The sequence below is a fragment of the Pyrgilauda ruficollis genome, unplaced genomic scaffold (assembly GCF_017590135.1).
Source record: "Pyrgilauda ruficollis isolate IOZ18807 unplaced genomic scaffold, ASM1759013v1 scaffold139, whole genome shotgun sequence".
Classification (NCBI taxonomy): Eukaryota; Metazoa; Chordata; class Aves; order Passeriformes; family Passeridae; genus Pyrgilauda; species Pyrgilauda ruficollis.
Window position 1 is genome coordinate 575,279 of NW_024512432.1, and position 14,870 is coordinate 590,148.

Here is a 14,870-nt window from a genome sequence, read left to right on the forward strand (position 1 = left end):
CCTGGGCTCAGGATTTTTCCCTGCTTAGCTTGGTTCTCCTTGGGTTTGCTGTCTGTTGGGGAGGTTACAGGCTTTCACAGAATCCCAAAATGGTTTGGTTTGGAAGGAGCCTTAGAGCCCATCCCATGGCAGGGACACCTCCCACTATCCCAGGCTGCTCCAGGCCCTGTCCAGCCTGGCCTTGGGCACTGCCAGGGACAGGCACAGCTTCGGTGGGCACCCTGTGCCAGGGCCTGCCCACCCTGCCAGGGAACAGCTCCTTCCCGAAGTCAGGAATTCCACAGCTCCCTCCCAAAGTTGGCTATGCCTTCCCAATGATTATCACTAACAGCCCTCTGAATCCAAGTGCTGCCTGTCCCCTTTACGGCCAGCTCTCGTGCCGGTGCCGGGCCGTTCCTTGGCATTTCCAGCAGGAGTTTGGAAGGCGATCTGTGCCCGGGGGAGGGGGTTGGCTTTGTCCCCTTTTCCCGTTCCCTTTTTGTCCGGCGGGAGCAGCGGCTCCCCCCCCCCCACCAAATTTGAAGGCGGCGCGCGGGGCCGGGCCGGGCTCGCGCCCCCTCAGGCCGCCCCCTCAGGCCGCCATGGCCACCCCGCCCAAGCGCCCCAGGCCCGGCGGCCGCATCAAGAAGATCGCCGTGGAGGGCAACATCGGTGAGTCGGCGCCTCCCGCCTACGCGGGGATGCGGGATGGGGAAGGGGGGAGTTGGCTGGGGCAGGAGGGAGAGGCGGCCTCGGTGCTTTCGGCCGTGTCTGGGGGAGGCACAGCTCTGTGGGCTCTTCACTGCCTGCTTCATGTCTTTTTTTCTTTTCTTTCTTCCCTTCCGCTTGTTCCTTACCTCTTTGCCCTTTTCTCACTTTTCCCCCTTTCCCTTGCGTGAGGGCTCCTCCCACTACGGCAGAGCGGGACAACAGGGATGCGTGCTTCCACAAGATTTCACCTGTTTGGTGTGGGATGAGCTTTCCCCCACGTCTTTCCCGTTTGTGGCGTAAAACACCCAGAATGACAGCATTTCCCGAGTTGGGAGGGCTCCATAAGGATCGCTGAGTCGCACTCCTGGCCCTCAAAATATGACCAGGTGCCTGTTGTCCAACCTGCTTAAACTCAGATGAAGAGAAACCCTGTTGCTCCATGAATTGATGCGGCTCGTGGTGGGTGTGGGAGAGTGCTTTGTGGGGCTGCAAGGCAGAGTTCAACACTGGTTAAACAACACTGCCGCGGGTGGTTTCTCACACTGACGTTGTTCCTGGATGCTTTTCCCGCAGCTGCAGGGAAATCCACCTTTGTGAACGTCCTGAAACAAGCCAGTGAGGAGTGGGAAGTGGTTCCCGAGCCCGTAGCTAGATGGTGCAATGTCCAGCAAAGCTCCGGAGACGACTCTGAGGTAAAAGAGGGGGGAAAAAGTCAAACGCACCTCTGATTTTAGCACAGCAGTGCGTCCAACACAGTTTCTCAGACTCTGTGTGATAGCAGCGATTTCGCTGATTGCTTTCACAAGGTCTGAGCTCCTCTAGGATGCCCTTTCTGAAAGTGGTAAAGGGTTACTTGTAGCCACTGTGAACCGACCAGGTGAGTGCAGAGGCTTCTTCCTGTGCCGTGAAAAGTCTTAGGAAGTCGAGAGCTGCTGCTCGCTTGGTGTTAGCAGTGGGATTTTTTTTTTTACTGTGATTCCATTGGCAATCCAGCCGCTGCTTCCCACGCAGGTGGCTTTTGAGGGGCTGGGGATCTTTTGTTAGGCCTGGCCAAGTGCGTTTTGGTGGACTCGGCGTAAACCTCACCGGGCGCACGTCGCTCCGGGCTGCGTTTTCCAGGATCGGGCAGCACGGCGCTCTTTTCCCGCAGGAGCTGAGCACGTCGCAGCGGAGCGGCGGGAACGTGCTGCGCATGATGTACGAGAAGCCGGAGCGCTGGGCCTTCACCTTCCAGACGTACGCGTGCCTCAGCCGCATCCGCGCCCAGCTCGCAGCCCTGGACAAGCTCCGTGAGGCGCAGGAGCCCGTCGTGTTCTTCGAGCGCTCCGTCTACAGCGACAGGTACCCTCCAGGGGAAAAACCTCCCCGCTCAAAGCACGGGATGTGTGTGGCGTTGGAAGGGAGCCCTGCAGTCCGAGCCCCCAGCCCAGGCAGGGTCACCCCTGAGGAGCGCGTCCGGGTGGTTGAAATGCTTCCAGAGGGAGACTCCGTGACTTCCCAAAGCGGCTGTGCTGCTGCTTGGAAGAACTTCTTTTCACCCTCGTGGAAAGAAGTTCTTGCTCATGTTGAGGTGGAGCTTCTCGTGTTTTAGTTTATGGCCAACAGAAAAATGCCCCATCCTGTGTTTGTGGATTCAGAAAGTGAGACCTGATAACCGAATCCCAGCCCATAATCCTTAGGTGTTCCCCCTGTTGTAGTATGTTGCAAAAGTTAATGTGTTTTAATTTATTGTAAATAAATGACCTGGTGTACAAGCCAGCTGTGTTCTCAGGGTTATTGCTGCAAATGTTGGTGGGCTTCATGCACGCAGCTCCAGGAGGAGAATAGCAGCTGTTTATTCCACTCCAGGAGATCCTCAGGGATGCTGCAGTGTCACCACTCAGCTTCTTCTCCAGTTACTGTGCTTGAGGCAGACCAGTTCCTGAGACAAGTTTTGTTTCCATCGCTTCCATGTCCACAGGTACATCTTTGCTGCTAATTTATACGAGTCTGACTGCATGAACGAGACCGAGTGGACGATTTACCAGGACTGGCACGGCTGGATGAATAAACAGTTTGGCTCGAGGCTGGCGCTGGATGGGATCATTTATCTCCGAGCCACTCCTGAGGTGAGGGGCACGAATGTGACGGCACCAAAAACAAGTTTGTGTTCTGGGCCTTGCCCCTCGTGGTTAGAGCTCAGCTCGGGCTGGGCTGCTCCCCTGGAGGCTGCAGTACCTGAGTGTGACTAGGTCTGGAAGTACTTAAACAAAAAAATCTCTTTCAAATGTTGACTGTGTGTGCTAAAGTCAGCTGTGATGGTAATGATTTTCTCATTTTAAAAACAGAATGCATGAGAACAGTAAACCAGAAAATACTGCTGGAATAAAGGGAGCGACTGCAGGAAAGTACGAAATCCCTCTAGGAACAGCTGTTACATCGGGATTGTAGCTGTACAGGGAATGGATACAACAGTTTGCAGTGGTGGTGGAGCTGATGCAGGGGTGGTCTGTGAAGCCCCTACACCCGGGGTGCTGGAGCTAGGCCAGGTGAAAGCACGCACTGTATGCGAGGCCTTGTGGCTGTGCTTTGATCCTGGGCCATCTAATATTTGTTTAAAAGGAAAGAACAGAATAATACCTCCTTTGAGTATGAAATTTGCTTGAACCACAGAAAAACATGAGGTTAAAAGAGCTGTAATGAACTTAGGGATCACTTTGATATTTCCTTGCTTCCATGCCTTCAGTTTTGTTATGGTTGTAAAAAACAGTGGAATGTAACACACTGGAGTAACTCTTGGGGCTTTTTGTTTTTGTGTTTAAGAAAAGAAGGTATATTTAAATTATAAAGTACAATACTTAATCAGTTTTGGCTTGTTGTTGAGGCTTTAGGTGCGCTCAGAGTGGGAACAAATTATTTTAAACATTTGCTTGTTTTAAATTTGGATATTTCTGTGCTCTTGGCATGCAATACACCAATTTACTTATTTTTATTCACTATCTTTTGCCTTTAGAAATGCTTGAATAGGATTTACTTGCGTGGAAGAGATGAGGAACAAGAAATCCCCATCGAATATCTGGAGAAGCTTCACTACAAGCATGAGAGCTGGCTCCAGCACAGGGCACTGCGGTAGGGTTTGTTGAGGATGGACTGATCTTTGTAAGGATGTTCCGTGGGGCACGGAAACTTCAGCTTTTTTTATGATGTGTAAATCTGAACTGCAGGTTTCTGTGGGTGTTCCCTTGGCAGTAGTGGTTTTCCAGCATGTTCATTATTGCAGCGTGCTCCAAGTTCTCTTCACGCAGAGCTCTGAGCAGCAGAGGCTTCAGCTGAAGTGGCTTTAACACACAGAGTGCTGTTATTCCATTAGGTGCTGGGGGAGCAGGATGTCTGGGAATCTCTGGTGTATCCCAGGAGCCACGCTGTAAATTCGGAATTCCTGGCTGTAATTTATAGATGCAGTTCTTCTTGGGGGATTCTTAGCAATGAAAATGCAGGGATTTGAATGCTCTCTGCTTTATTTCCAGCTACTAATATTTGCTTTGTTCCTCTCCCAATACAGAACAGATTTTGACTATCTGCAGGAAATTCCGATTTTAACGCTCGATGTTAACGAAGACTTCAAGGGCAAAAAGGACAAATATGATCACATGATCGAAAAGGTAAAATTTCACAAGCAGCACAAACTGATGAGTCACGTTGCTCTAGAAATACACATTACACTCTAATCATCCTTCTCAAATATCTAAGTCACAGAGTTGCATTCGGGTAAGGAACAGCTTTACAGCCTATGGCAATGCATATTTTAAAGCTAGGCCAAGCCTTTGTCATTTAACTGCTCAGGTGTTCGGTCCTTGAATCCCAGTGGGAGTCAAGCGAGGACAACTTGACTTTGATCTGAGTAGCTGCAATGACTTGGAGACCTCAGCAGTGGTTTGCACACGTTTTTCCATTCTTCAGAAATAACGTGTTCCTTCACAAGAAAAGCAGCTTTGTCCTTTGATTTCCATTGATCCACCTAGGAGTGGAAATGTTCTCCTGATTAAAACCAGGCTTCCTGGTTGAGCTTGTGAATCGATGGAATGACCGGAGATGGCAGCTGTGGAGGGAGCCTGCTTCCCATCTGCAAAAGATGAGATAAGGCCAAGCTCGGGCAACTTAGTATGGATTTTGCAGGAGTTTTCTCTGGGGTAGCCATCAGGTTATCTGGCAGCTGCCTATGCCCTGTGCTGGCCCTAATTTTTTGGCATTTCCTAAACGGAGCCAGGGAAGAGATACACTTGATGAGGCTGGGTACATTGGGCTTTGGTGTGTGCTGAGTGGGGACCCAGATGCTGTGTCCCTGCTTCTTCCCTCTGCTGTGATGCTCATCCTGAAACTGTGCCTGGTGTGTAAATCCTGACAGGGTTTTCCATGCAGGATTACTGGTGCTGCTCTCTGAAGCAGAGCTTGGCTTTCTCGTGATGCCTTTCAAGTTAGTCTTGGCACAGTTACGTGTTCCCCTCTCTAGAGGAAGGGATTTGACCTCTTCCTTTTTTCCCCACCTCTTTGAGCCCTGACCTGGGAAGGGAAGGTCACAGTTGGAGAGTGTGATCCAAGATCTGTTTCCATTTCACATCAAGAGACCGGACAAAACGTTTACAGATGGGCTCTGTGTAGGAGAGCCTTTGCCAAAAGAATAGCTTCATGTCCTCTAGAAAATGGTTCCTTTTGTGGAGTAGCCTGGCTTGAGTGGACAGAGGAAAATGCTCCCAGTTCAGGCTGTATCCTAGTTCCTAGGATGTTCCTGAAACTTGAAGGCAGGAGTTGTGAGCTTGGCACTGATTTTCTCCGAGCAGTGTGGTTTTGGTAGGTATTGCTTGGTTATTTCTTGGCCAGCCTCAGGTTCCAAGGGACAGCCTGGTTAGGTGCCCTGGGTTGTTCCCAGCGTTAAATCCGGCTGGTGTGCAGGCAGTGGGCGTGACTCCCTGGATTCCAAATGACAGCTCTTTCCAGGTGGCCATTATCCTCCTCCTGTCTGGGTGACAGCTGCTTGCAGTGCAGTCCTTGGTGACAGAGGGCTCTAGTTCAGGGCCGCAGGAGGGGTGAGCATCATTCCATCCTGTCTCTCCCTGCATCTGCTGAATTACAGGTACCATGTCTGGAGATGTTCTTGATGGACAGGTAATGGCACGGCTGAGCCAGAGCTGCTTTTTCCCTGTTTCTTTAGGTTGTAGCAAAGCATAAAGCAGAGGAGAGGTAAATATACTTGCTGCCTATTTCTGCTGGTAAACACTTAGTGTGATTGACAATATTTGTTTCTCTTTGCAGGTCAAGGAATTTTTGAGCACGTTGTAATCCTCTTTGAAGTGCAGACAGAGTCAAACCATTCCAAACTTCTCTGCCATCCAAGTGCAGCTTCTTCCTTCTTTTATAGGAGGCCTCTGGAGAGGCACGACTCTGTCCTGGTGGTTTGGTTGTGAGGAACAAATAAACTTTGGGAATAGGGGAATTATTAAATAAATCGGTACATCTGTTTGGTATTATGTGAAGTGACATGCACAGATTCTGAAGAGACAAGGATTCTGAGCTTTGCCAAATGCTTTGCCAGATTTTGATCAGACCAATGAGTTCTAGAGTATTTTGTAGGTGTTTTTAATTTATTTTGTGCCCAACTGCTATTTGATTTTGAAGGAGGTAGCTGGTTTTTAGATCTCTTCATTGTTTTTTTAGCCTCATGAATTTGTAATGGATGTTTTGTTGTTCCCAGGAAGTAAAAGGTAAAACCCATTTTTGCTGCTGAGGGCATTTTATTATAACCTGGAATTTTATGGTTTAAGGTACGCAAAAATGTTTTCTGATGCTTTTCATAGGAGAAGTTCTTTGTAGAATACACTGAATTAAATCCAAATGTGACTGAAATTCCGTATATAGCAAGTGAATTTTTATATCTGCTTCTGTTATGCACTGCAAACCAGGATATTCGAGGCTTTTTGTTACCTAGCAAGTTTGGGGTGTTTTTACCCATTTTTTTTAGCTTTTACAAAAACAGTGCTGTGTTTGTTGCTGGTCAGTCCTCTTCTCCTGGAGAGAGGAATATGTTTGCTTGCTAGGCACTGCCCTGGGCAGAAGGGCATTTTGCAAATGGCCTCCATCTGTGAATGACGTGTTGCTAAACCATCCCATAATCGCATTGGGGATGTGAGAGGTGGCTTCCTGCCTTTGTTCCAGCTGCTCCATGTGTTCACTGAGCCTTGTGGGTGCTTATCCCAGATCCTGCGCTGTTGGAAGTAGGTTTTTCAGTCTCACCTGCTTGGAGTAATAAGTGGAGAGCTGTGTGGAGTAGCTGCTGCCTGAGCCTCTTGTTCCAGGTGCAGAAAACAAACTTCAGGTTGCCCATCTCAAGTGCTGGGTTTTATGAGCTGCCTTGTTCTGAGTGCACAGTTGGCTTTTGAAGGCAAAATGTTACTGTGAATCTTTTTATTGTCTGCCTTGGTGCTTCTGCTACTTGATTGTTGGAGATGAGATTTCTTCCTTTATGGCTGGAGTTGTGCTGGTGTTCCCTAACCATTGGCTGAAAAATAAAAGTGGTTGGAAAGACTTTTTAGTGCTTAATAGTGTTGGCTCCTTGTCTCATACAAGAAGTAATACTGTGGATTGCTCATTTGTAATACTGGTGCAATAGGTGTATTTGGTGTAAAAGATTTCTCTGAGATTTCTGAGAAACTGACTTCATGTTGTTTTTTGTGTGTGGGAAATGAACTCATGGGAGAGAGACACAGGATTACATAAAGAGCATCGTGTGTGTGACAGTGCTCAGCACAAGAGCGTTGTATAATATTGATGTTGTATGGAAAGTAGCAGCAGTCTGGCAGAAATTCTTGTGCAGGACTTGGAGGTTGCACAGTAAAAGGAAAGATTTTGAGATCTTTGCTCCAGAAAGGAAGTGAGGTGGAATGGATGAAGATTCAGTTCAGATTTACTTGAAACACATAGTACAAGCTTTTAAAGCATTCTTGGCAAGAGTCTGAGCAGTAACAACTTATTTTGACTAACAGTGCAATTATTTCTACAGTTTCAGCTGTCAAAATTGTGGATTTAATTACAGGAATTGCAATGACAGTGCTCGTTGCAAGGAAGTAAACATGTCTGAGTTCTAATAAAGACTTCTTTTGAAACCCATCACAGAGAGCACACAGAAATTCTGTGGCAGGTTATCTGCAGCCCGTTCCAGAAAGCTTTACAAAATCTCTGCCTGCCAAGTTTGGGTTGGAAGGAGCGAAGTCATGACCAATTATAAGAATGTTTTTAATTGCTGCAGAGAAAAAAAAACAATACCAAACCCCAAACACACAGCCCACTGGCCCCCAAGCTCCTGGGGGAGCTGCGAGTGGCTGGCCTGGAGCACACGAAGCTGCAGTTATTTGTATGTAGGGCAAACACAGCACGGACAGCAGCAGAGATGGCCTGAGACTGGTCTGCCCGTGCCTCAGCTTAGCCCTCAGCTCCAGCAGCACCTCAGCCTTCTGAACCTGTCAGTATTTCCTTTGCTTAATCTATTCCCAGGCTGCCACAAACCAGGGTTGTTGTGGTGGCTTTTGCCTTTTAGAGATGTGAAAAGTTTCTGAACTGGTGTCTGCTGTTTGGTGAGGATTGTTTTTCAGCCTTTGGGATGTTGTGTCCCTTTCTCGTCCCATGGGTAAGAGATGCTCTGATGGAATGGCCTAGGAATGCTTGCTTGTTTTAAACAAGATCAGGAAACAAAATTGGGATGCTGGTTTTTTGGTTTTGTTTTTGTTTTTTTTGTTCCAGTTAGAAAACAGATTGAAGTACTGATTAGCAGGGTTTTAATTGTGATGCAAGTACCCGTGTGAGCAATGGTCTTAATATTGCCTCATTTTATTCTCACTCCTTGTGGCTGTTTTCTGTGTAGTGGATTTTAAGTTGTCTCCTAAGCTTACTGAAGTTCATATTCTCATCTCTAGATGCTTCTTAAAACAGCTACCAGTTTTGTAGGTGGAACCTAATTTTCTATCATTTGGTGCCAGTTACTTACTAGTACTGTTTTGTGTTTATTTAAGCAGACTTTGTAATAATGGAATTGTATATGAGTATGGTAAGTATTGCATTGATTCTGTTCTTTTTCTAGTAATTAGATACTCGGGAATCTCTTTGTGAAATAAAAATGACCCAAGAGAAACTCACTGCGAACTGTTATGCACAGACCAGAGAAGTCTGCATGTATGCAGCAGTACTGAGGTGTATCTTAGGAAAACACAGTGTGCAAGTGCTCTTGCCAAGAGGTTTCAGCATACCCGAGTGTACAGGACACCAGTGGTTTTTTCCAGCTCCCGTTTAGACTCTCTGCGTGACTGTGAGTAAATAAATCACTCTTACCTCCACTCTTTTTGTCTTTAAAATACTGATTTCTCCCCATGCCTTCAGGAGCCTGGGAGGAGGCATTTGTTAAAATGGATGTGCTGTTTTGTAGGTCTGAAGTGTGCTGTTAAATAATGGAGAAGGAAGGCAGCCCTGGTTTTAGGTTTTGCTCTGCGGTGTTCTGATGCCATTGGCCCAGATTCATTGCCAATGGAAGTTATTTATTTGCTTTAAAATATATTAAAAGCCATCGGTGCAATGTTAGCTGTGTTAGTTCACCTAGAAAAATGAAAGCTGTAACCATTTGTGAGGAGAGGAAACTTAGAAGAAGTTGGGTCTTGAAATACAAACTGATGGCAAAAGTGTGCTGCAGTCCCTGTAGCCTAGCGATAAAGGGGAGAAATCCATGCAGGAATCTGCCACTGGAGGTCATTGTGTCTCAGTCCCTGGGCGGGCTGCAAGAGGACTTCAGCAGTGAATGGCTGTGGAAAAGGTAAAGAAGGAAGAGGTCACTTCCTCGCTCGGCCAGAGGAATGAGCTCAGTCTTGCTCTCTGGGAGGAGGGGGTGGAGCAGAGCAAACCCCACTGGATTAAGTGCATGACTAGAAAAGGCTGAGCTAATGGCAGGGGTTGGTCACCAGGAGGCCTTCCATGCAGCCACCAGCTGTTTCTGTGCTGGGAGTGAACCTTAGCACATGGATAACACTAATCCCGCTGGGTCTGAGCCATGGCAGCCTTCAGGGCTGATGCTGGCAGCCTGCTGCAAAGTGGAACACCTAGCAGCTCTCCTGACTGAGGCTGGGCACAGTGCTTACTGTGCCAAGGCAGCCTGAACTCCAGGATGCTTTCTGAAATGCAGATGCGTCTCCAGAATGCTGATTGGGGTGCAGCAGGGACAAGGAGTGTGGAGTCCACACGGGGAGTAAGCAGTGCAGGGGTTTATTTTCTCTTAGGTGGGTATAACGGAGTGCTCAGAGCCCAGACTGGAGACTCTTGTGTGCAGGTGACTTTTCTTGGGTCTGAGTTTCAGTCCATGGGTATAGAGAATATGAGAGCAGTGTGAATAAGATTGAGGCTAAATGAGATTGCAGGCTATTGCTCATTTCTTGGATTTCTGCTGACTGCTCTTCCCAATGTCCTGGGCAGGCTGGACATGCCATGTATGATCTCCAGGAAGTCAAGGTTGTCCAGCTTGCACCATGGTTGTTTGCTGGCTCGTAGTACTGCCTGGCTTGGAAAAAAGCTGTTGGTTTCTGGGAGTTATTTACAAAAATGTTGCCACTGCAACTCTTTCAGAGGACATCCTGTGCTTTCTTCGGTCCTGTATTTTGTGCTTTTCTCTCCAATTTCCTTCTAAGTTGTTGTGACTTGTTTTTAATAGCTACTAGAAACATGATCTCACACAACTAGTAACAGACAAGTTAAAGCCAGCGTTCCTGTGTTTGACTCGGACGCAGCCCTCTTGGGCATGTGGCTTCTGCCCTGCTCCACTTGGCTGTCTTAGGTTTCCTAGTCCTCTTCTCTGAGTACTTCTGCTGAGTTGATCCATCTGTTTGCTGGGGCTTTTCCTACCTTCTCCTGGTTTCAGCAGCAGCTATGGCTGTATGCTGGCTGTGTGCTCTTTTCTCATCGTTCCCTTCAGATCTGCCTCTGCTGCTTTGCTGAAGCCATAGCTGTTGTTCTCTGCTGAGCCTCCACCGCGGCTTTGGTGTTGTCCCCGCTGCGGCTCATGGCCTTGGCCCAGCACAGCGGCCTCAGGTCATTGCCTGGCTTGTTGGTCAGTCACCTGTGTCCTGTCTGTGCTGCGCCTCGTGAGGAGAGCACCCCCAGTCACAAAGAGCAGGACTTGGCTTTTGAGCTCTCATTCCTGATCTGCAGTGCGGCTGCTTCCCCGAGGGTTTCCTGCAATGCTTCAGCTTAGTTGTGTAGGTATTCCAGGTGTGCTTGTCCTTGCCAAAGATTCTTTGCTGTCTCTGCTGTGTTGTCTAGAGATTGGGCTCATGACAACTGACTGAAGAGCTTTTTCCAGTGGGGGCTTTGGTGCAGCTCATGCTGCTTTAACCAGTCTGGTTCCTGACTGGGAGACTTGTGACACAGGAATCCAGCTCTGCTCTGTGGAACTGAGCAGCCTGAGCTATTGAAGAGTGAAGGGAGCTTCCCTGAGGCTGGGAGCCGTCAGGCGCTCCATTGTCAGCGTTCCTCGTGCTGTTGTACGTGCACTTACACTCAGGTTTTTATGGCTAATGAGTGCCCCTGCTATTCTTAGACCTTTAGCTGTGGAGAGCAGATTCATCTCGCAGTTTCAGCTCTTTCCTGCTGAGGTTTACTCTTCCCCTTTGACATAACCACGGCTTGTGCACAGGAGTAGCCTTTTCCTGGAAGGACAGTGTGACAGTAGTTGTTCCACTGCCGGTGGCTTCCCAGCCTGTTCAGCATTTTAGGCTAGGTGGGACTGAGCTTTGGGGATGCTATGGCATGGTACACTCTCAGAAGGAATTCTTACTCTGTTTGCCAAATGTCATGGCTGTCCTGCCTGCTTTAACTCCTGTGCTACACGCTTGCTGTTACTTAGGTATGTAAATAATGGCCTTTCTTGAGATCTCTTAGTGACTTAGACTTAGCCTATGCCTGCAGTGGGACTGATGGAATTCGTCCATGCCGGAGATGAGTCACTAGCTCTTCCTGTCTGAAAATTTCCTTTTCTCCTAAGGTTGCTCACCCATGATACACTCTAAGTGATAATGCATCTGCATTTTATGTTTTATTGACGGTCTGCACTTGCCAGTTGCCCTCAGATGAGGACACCTCCAGCATCTGGTTGCACTGTTGGCTTTAAAGACTGCTGTTAGCATTGCTTCTGGGATCGCCAGTACAATCCAGCTGGGATCATATTGGCAGGAGGTCAGAAAGCATTGCTGGGAACGTAGCAATTGTGTTTGCTTGCTGTGCAGCGCAGGCTGAAGATCTCTGGATCTTTCAAAGCCCTTCTGTGGAACCTTCCCTTTAGCCACTTTTGTCATCAATTTTCTGTCTCCGCATTTGTTGTGCTGCCTTTGAGGTGTTTTTGCTTTTCTCTTCTGCTCTGCTTGTCTCTAGTGCTGGAATATCAAGCCAGTTCTCCTTCCTGGTCTGTCACGCCGCTGCCCACGGACTGAGCCTTTGCATTTTATTTCCCTTCACCAGCACGTGTGTTGGATGGGGGTACCTGCACTGTGCTGTCATTTCACCTTCTCAGCTCTGAGCCTGGATATTTAGGCTAAAGTACTGGCTGTTCCCATTCTGATCCTTGTCTCGGGTAATTGTAGTTGCTTCAGGTCCTGGAAGACATTTCTGTAGGGGATTAGATCTGTCCTACGACATTTCCTGCTGGCTGGAATAGGATGTCCCTTGAATGATCTTTTCTTTCACGAGGAAACACTTAAAAGTCTCAAAATTCAATGTAGACATAGAATTCTCGGCCTCTTCATGTAAGTACTGATTTCCACTTGTGCTCCTTGGTTTCAGGATGTTTTGTTTGGAGACTTTTGTTTGTTTTTTTTGGCAGTGCAACACCCAAAACATTTCAGTGCCATCTCTGGTCTGGTTAAAAAATTACGATATGTTGTTTGGTTTAAGTTTTTGTATGGCTGGGGGTTTATTTTTGAGGGGACTGTGGGCAGTTTGTAAAAATGAACTTTAATCTGAAATAATACCCAAACTGTCAGTAATTGCAAGTCCTTGGTTCCAGTGGTGATTGCCTGACACTGTGAGGTGTTGGACATGTTGCTGTTGTGACCATGAGTCACAGCAGCACCTGTACTGCTGATAGCAAGGTGTGCCTTGAGGATTGGGCTGTATTTTTAACCTTTTAACTGCTGTGGAAGTGGCTGAGGAGGATGGCAGGTGCTAGAAGGAAATTGTCAGTTGCTGTTTTTTAAGGAGCAGAGGTTGAGATAGATGTTAAGGGAAATAGATTTCTCAATGAGACACATGTTGGACGGGGAGATGTTCATATGGTAGAGTTGGTTTTTTTTTGATATGGCTCATACAGTTTTACTCATCTGGCAGGATATGAGAATGAGATGCCTTGGACTGAATCTTTGGCTCGTGTTCATTATTGGAGCTTCATTTTCAAAGCAGCTCCACAGAAATCAAGCCAAGAAACAGATCACAGAGATGGGGGGCTTTGAGTCCTTAGAGTGACAGTGCAGCTGTAATCTGGGGTGAGGCTGAGGTACTTGCAGGCTGGCTTTGAAGTAGGCTCCTGCTAAATAGAATGCATCAAGATGTGTTGTGCACAATCCACTGGGAGCCTTGGGAAAGGCTGGCGTGGCTTGGACACATGGGCTGGGGCTAGCAGGGCTGTGCTCCAGCAGGGTCACAAACACTGGTTCTGGTTGTTCTGTGTGCTGGGGACATCCAACAGCAGCATTTCATCAGTGCCTCTGCTTTGCACAGTGACAAGAGAGACTCCCATCCACAGCATGGCGTTTTTTGGTCCCTCAGTGGTCAAAATGAGGATTCTCAGCTTTTTTAGAGGCCCAGGTTAACTGGCAAATTTGTAACTTGTGGGCTACTAGTTCTTAATGTTGCTCTAGACCACTTTTACAGGAGTGAGATGATTTTCTGGAACTAATGTCAGCTTCCTGAGAGCTTTGTCTGTTAGCTTTTGCAAATCCTTTGGCCCTTGAAGTTAGCTTGGATGGAGCTCTTGGTTTGAACTACAGCGTGTCTCTCACTGGAATGACCAAGTGAGGGGTTGGAGCAGGCAGTGACCTGAATAAAGCAGAATACATCACATAAGGTGCTGAGGGAATGAGGTGAGCAGGGACTAGACCAAGCAGGTTTATAGACATTAGGAGTAAAATTGATCAATGGAATTTTACTTCCAGGTTTGGAAGTACAATGCTGAAGGTCTGCTCAGCAGTGAGGGAAGTTTTGTTCTTTCTAAAGGAGGGAAGGATACAAACTGACCAGCTTTTCTGTAGCTGACAATTATCCTTAGAGGTGGGAAATGTCACCTGAAGACATGCCTGAAGAGCTGTTGCAGTGTGTGGAGTTTCCCACCCGTATCTGATGGAAGGGAAGAGGGACAGAGTGGAGGTGAGCAATGTTCCATGCTGCTAACCTGTTACCTTGAGCGATTGCCAAAGCTTCAGCACTCAGAGAGCAGGTGGGTGCTGAGTTCCTGCCTTGCCAGTGACACAGCAAAACCTCTGTGCTGGCTCCTGCTTGCTGGACTTGTAAGGAAGCAACAGTGGGAGAACAAAGGCAAGGGTAAGTCCCTCAAGGAATTTTAATATCGTTGCTTTCCTCTCTAGAAGGTCTGTATGTCCAGGCCACTTCTCAAGGGAGGTGTTTGTGTTTTGCTCTTGATAGATGATGGCTGGTGGGGCTGAGGAGGCTTACTGTGAGCCCACTGTGGTGATGAATTCACTCATGCTCTGCCATATCAGCTCCCTGTCTAGACCCAGGGCAGTGCTGCCACTCGAGGGTCCTGTGTGTGGGAAAAGCCATTTGTGAGGGGCTGGATGCTCCAGTGGTGGTTGTGGGGTCGGGCCTTTACATCCCCACAGAGCTAGTGAATAAAAACTGCTTTGAAGGCCATCTCCTGATGGTTTTTCTCTGCCAAGCAAACAGGTTAACAACTAAATAATGCCATTACAAACTTGGCAGCCTCTCTTGTCTTCTGCTGGCACAGTTGCTTTGGTTAAAAAGCTCTTCTGTCAGCGCAGGTTTTGCCTGGAAAAGCTGGAATAATTTCTTGCAGCAAGAATTAGTTTGGAGCAGGAAAGGCTGTGCTCACCCTGCAAGCCCTTTGCTGGCACCAGGCAGGGTAGAGGTGTGCTGAGCTCATGGCTCAG

The 14,870-nt window shown here is 47.9% G+C and overlaps 1 protein-coding gene across 1 annotated transcript; it reads left to right on the forward strand.

The window, feature by feature from the left end:
* Positions 1-581: 581 nt before the first annotated feature.
* DCK (deoxycytidine kinase) lies at positions 582-6,438 on the forward strand. Its single transcript, XM_041459643.1, has 7 exons — positions 582-651; positions 1,264-1,382; positions 1,841-2,031; positions 2,651-2,798; positions 3,683-3,798; positions 4,232-4,331; positions 5,980-6,438. Exons 1-7 carry the CDS (start codon positions 582-584, stop codon positions 6,004-6,006), a joined length of 771 nt encoding a protein of 256 aa, XP_041315577.1. The 3' UTR covers positions 6,007-6,438.
* Positions 6,439-14,870: the final 8,432 nt, after the last annotated feature.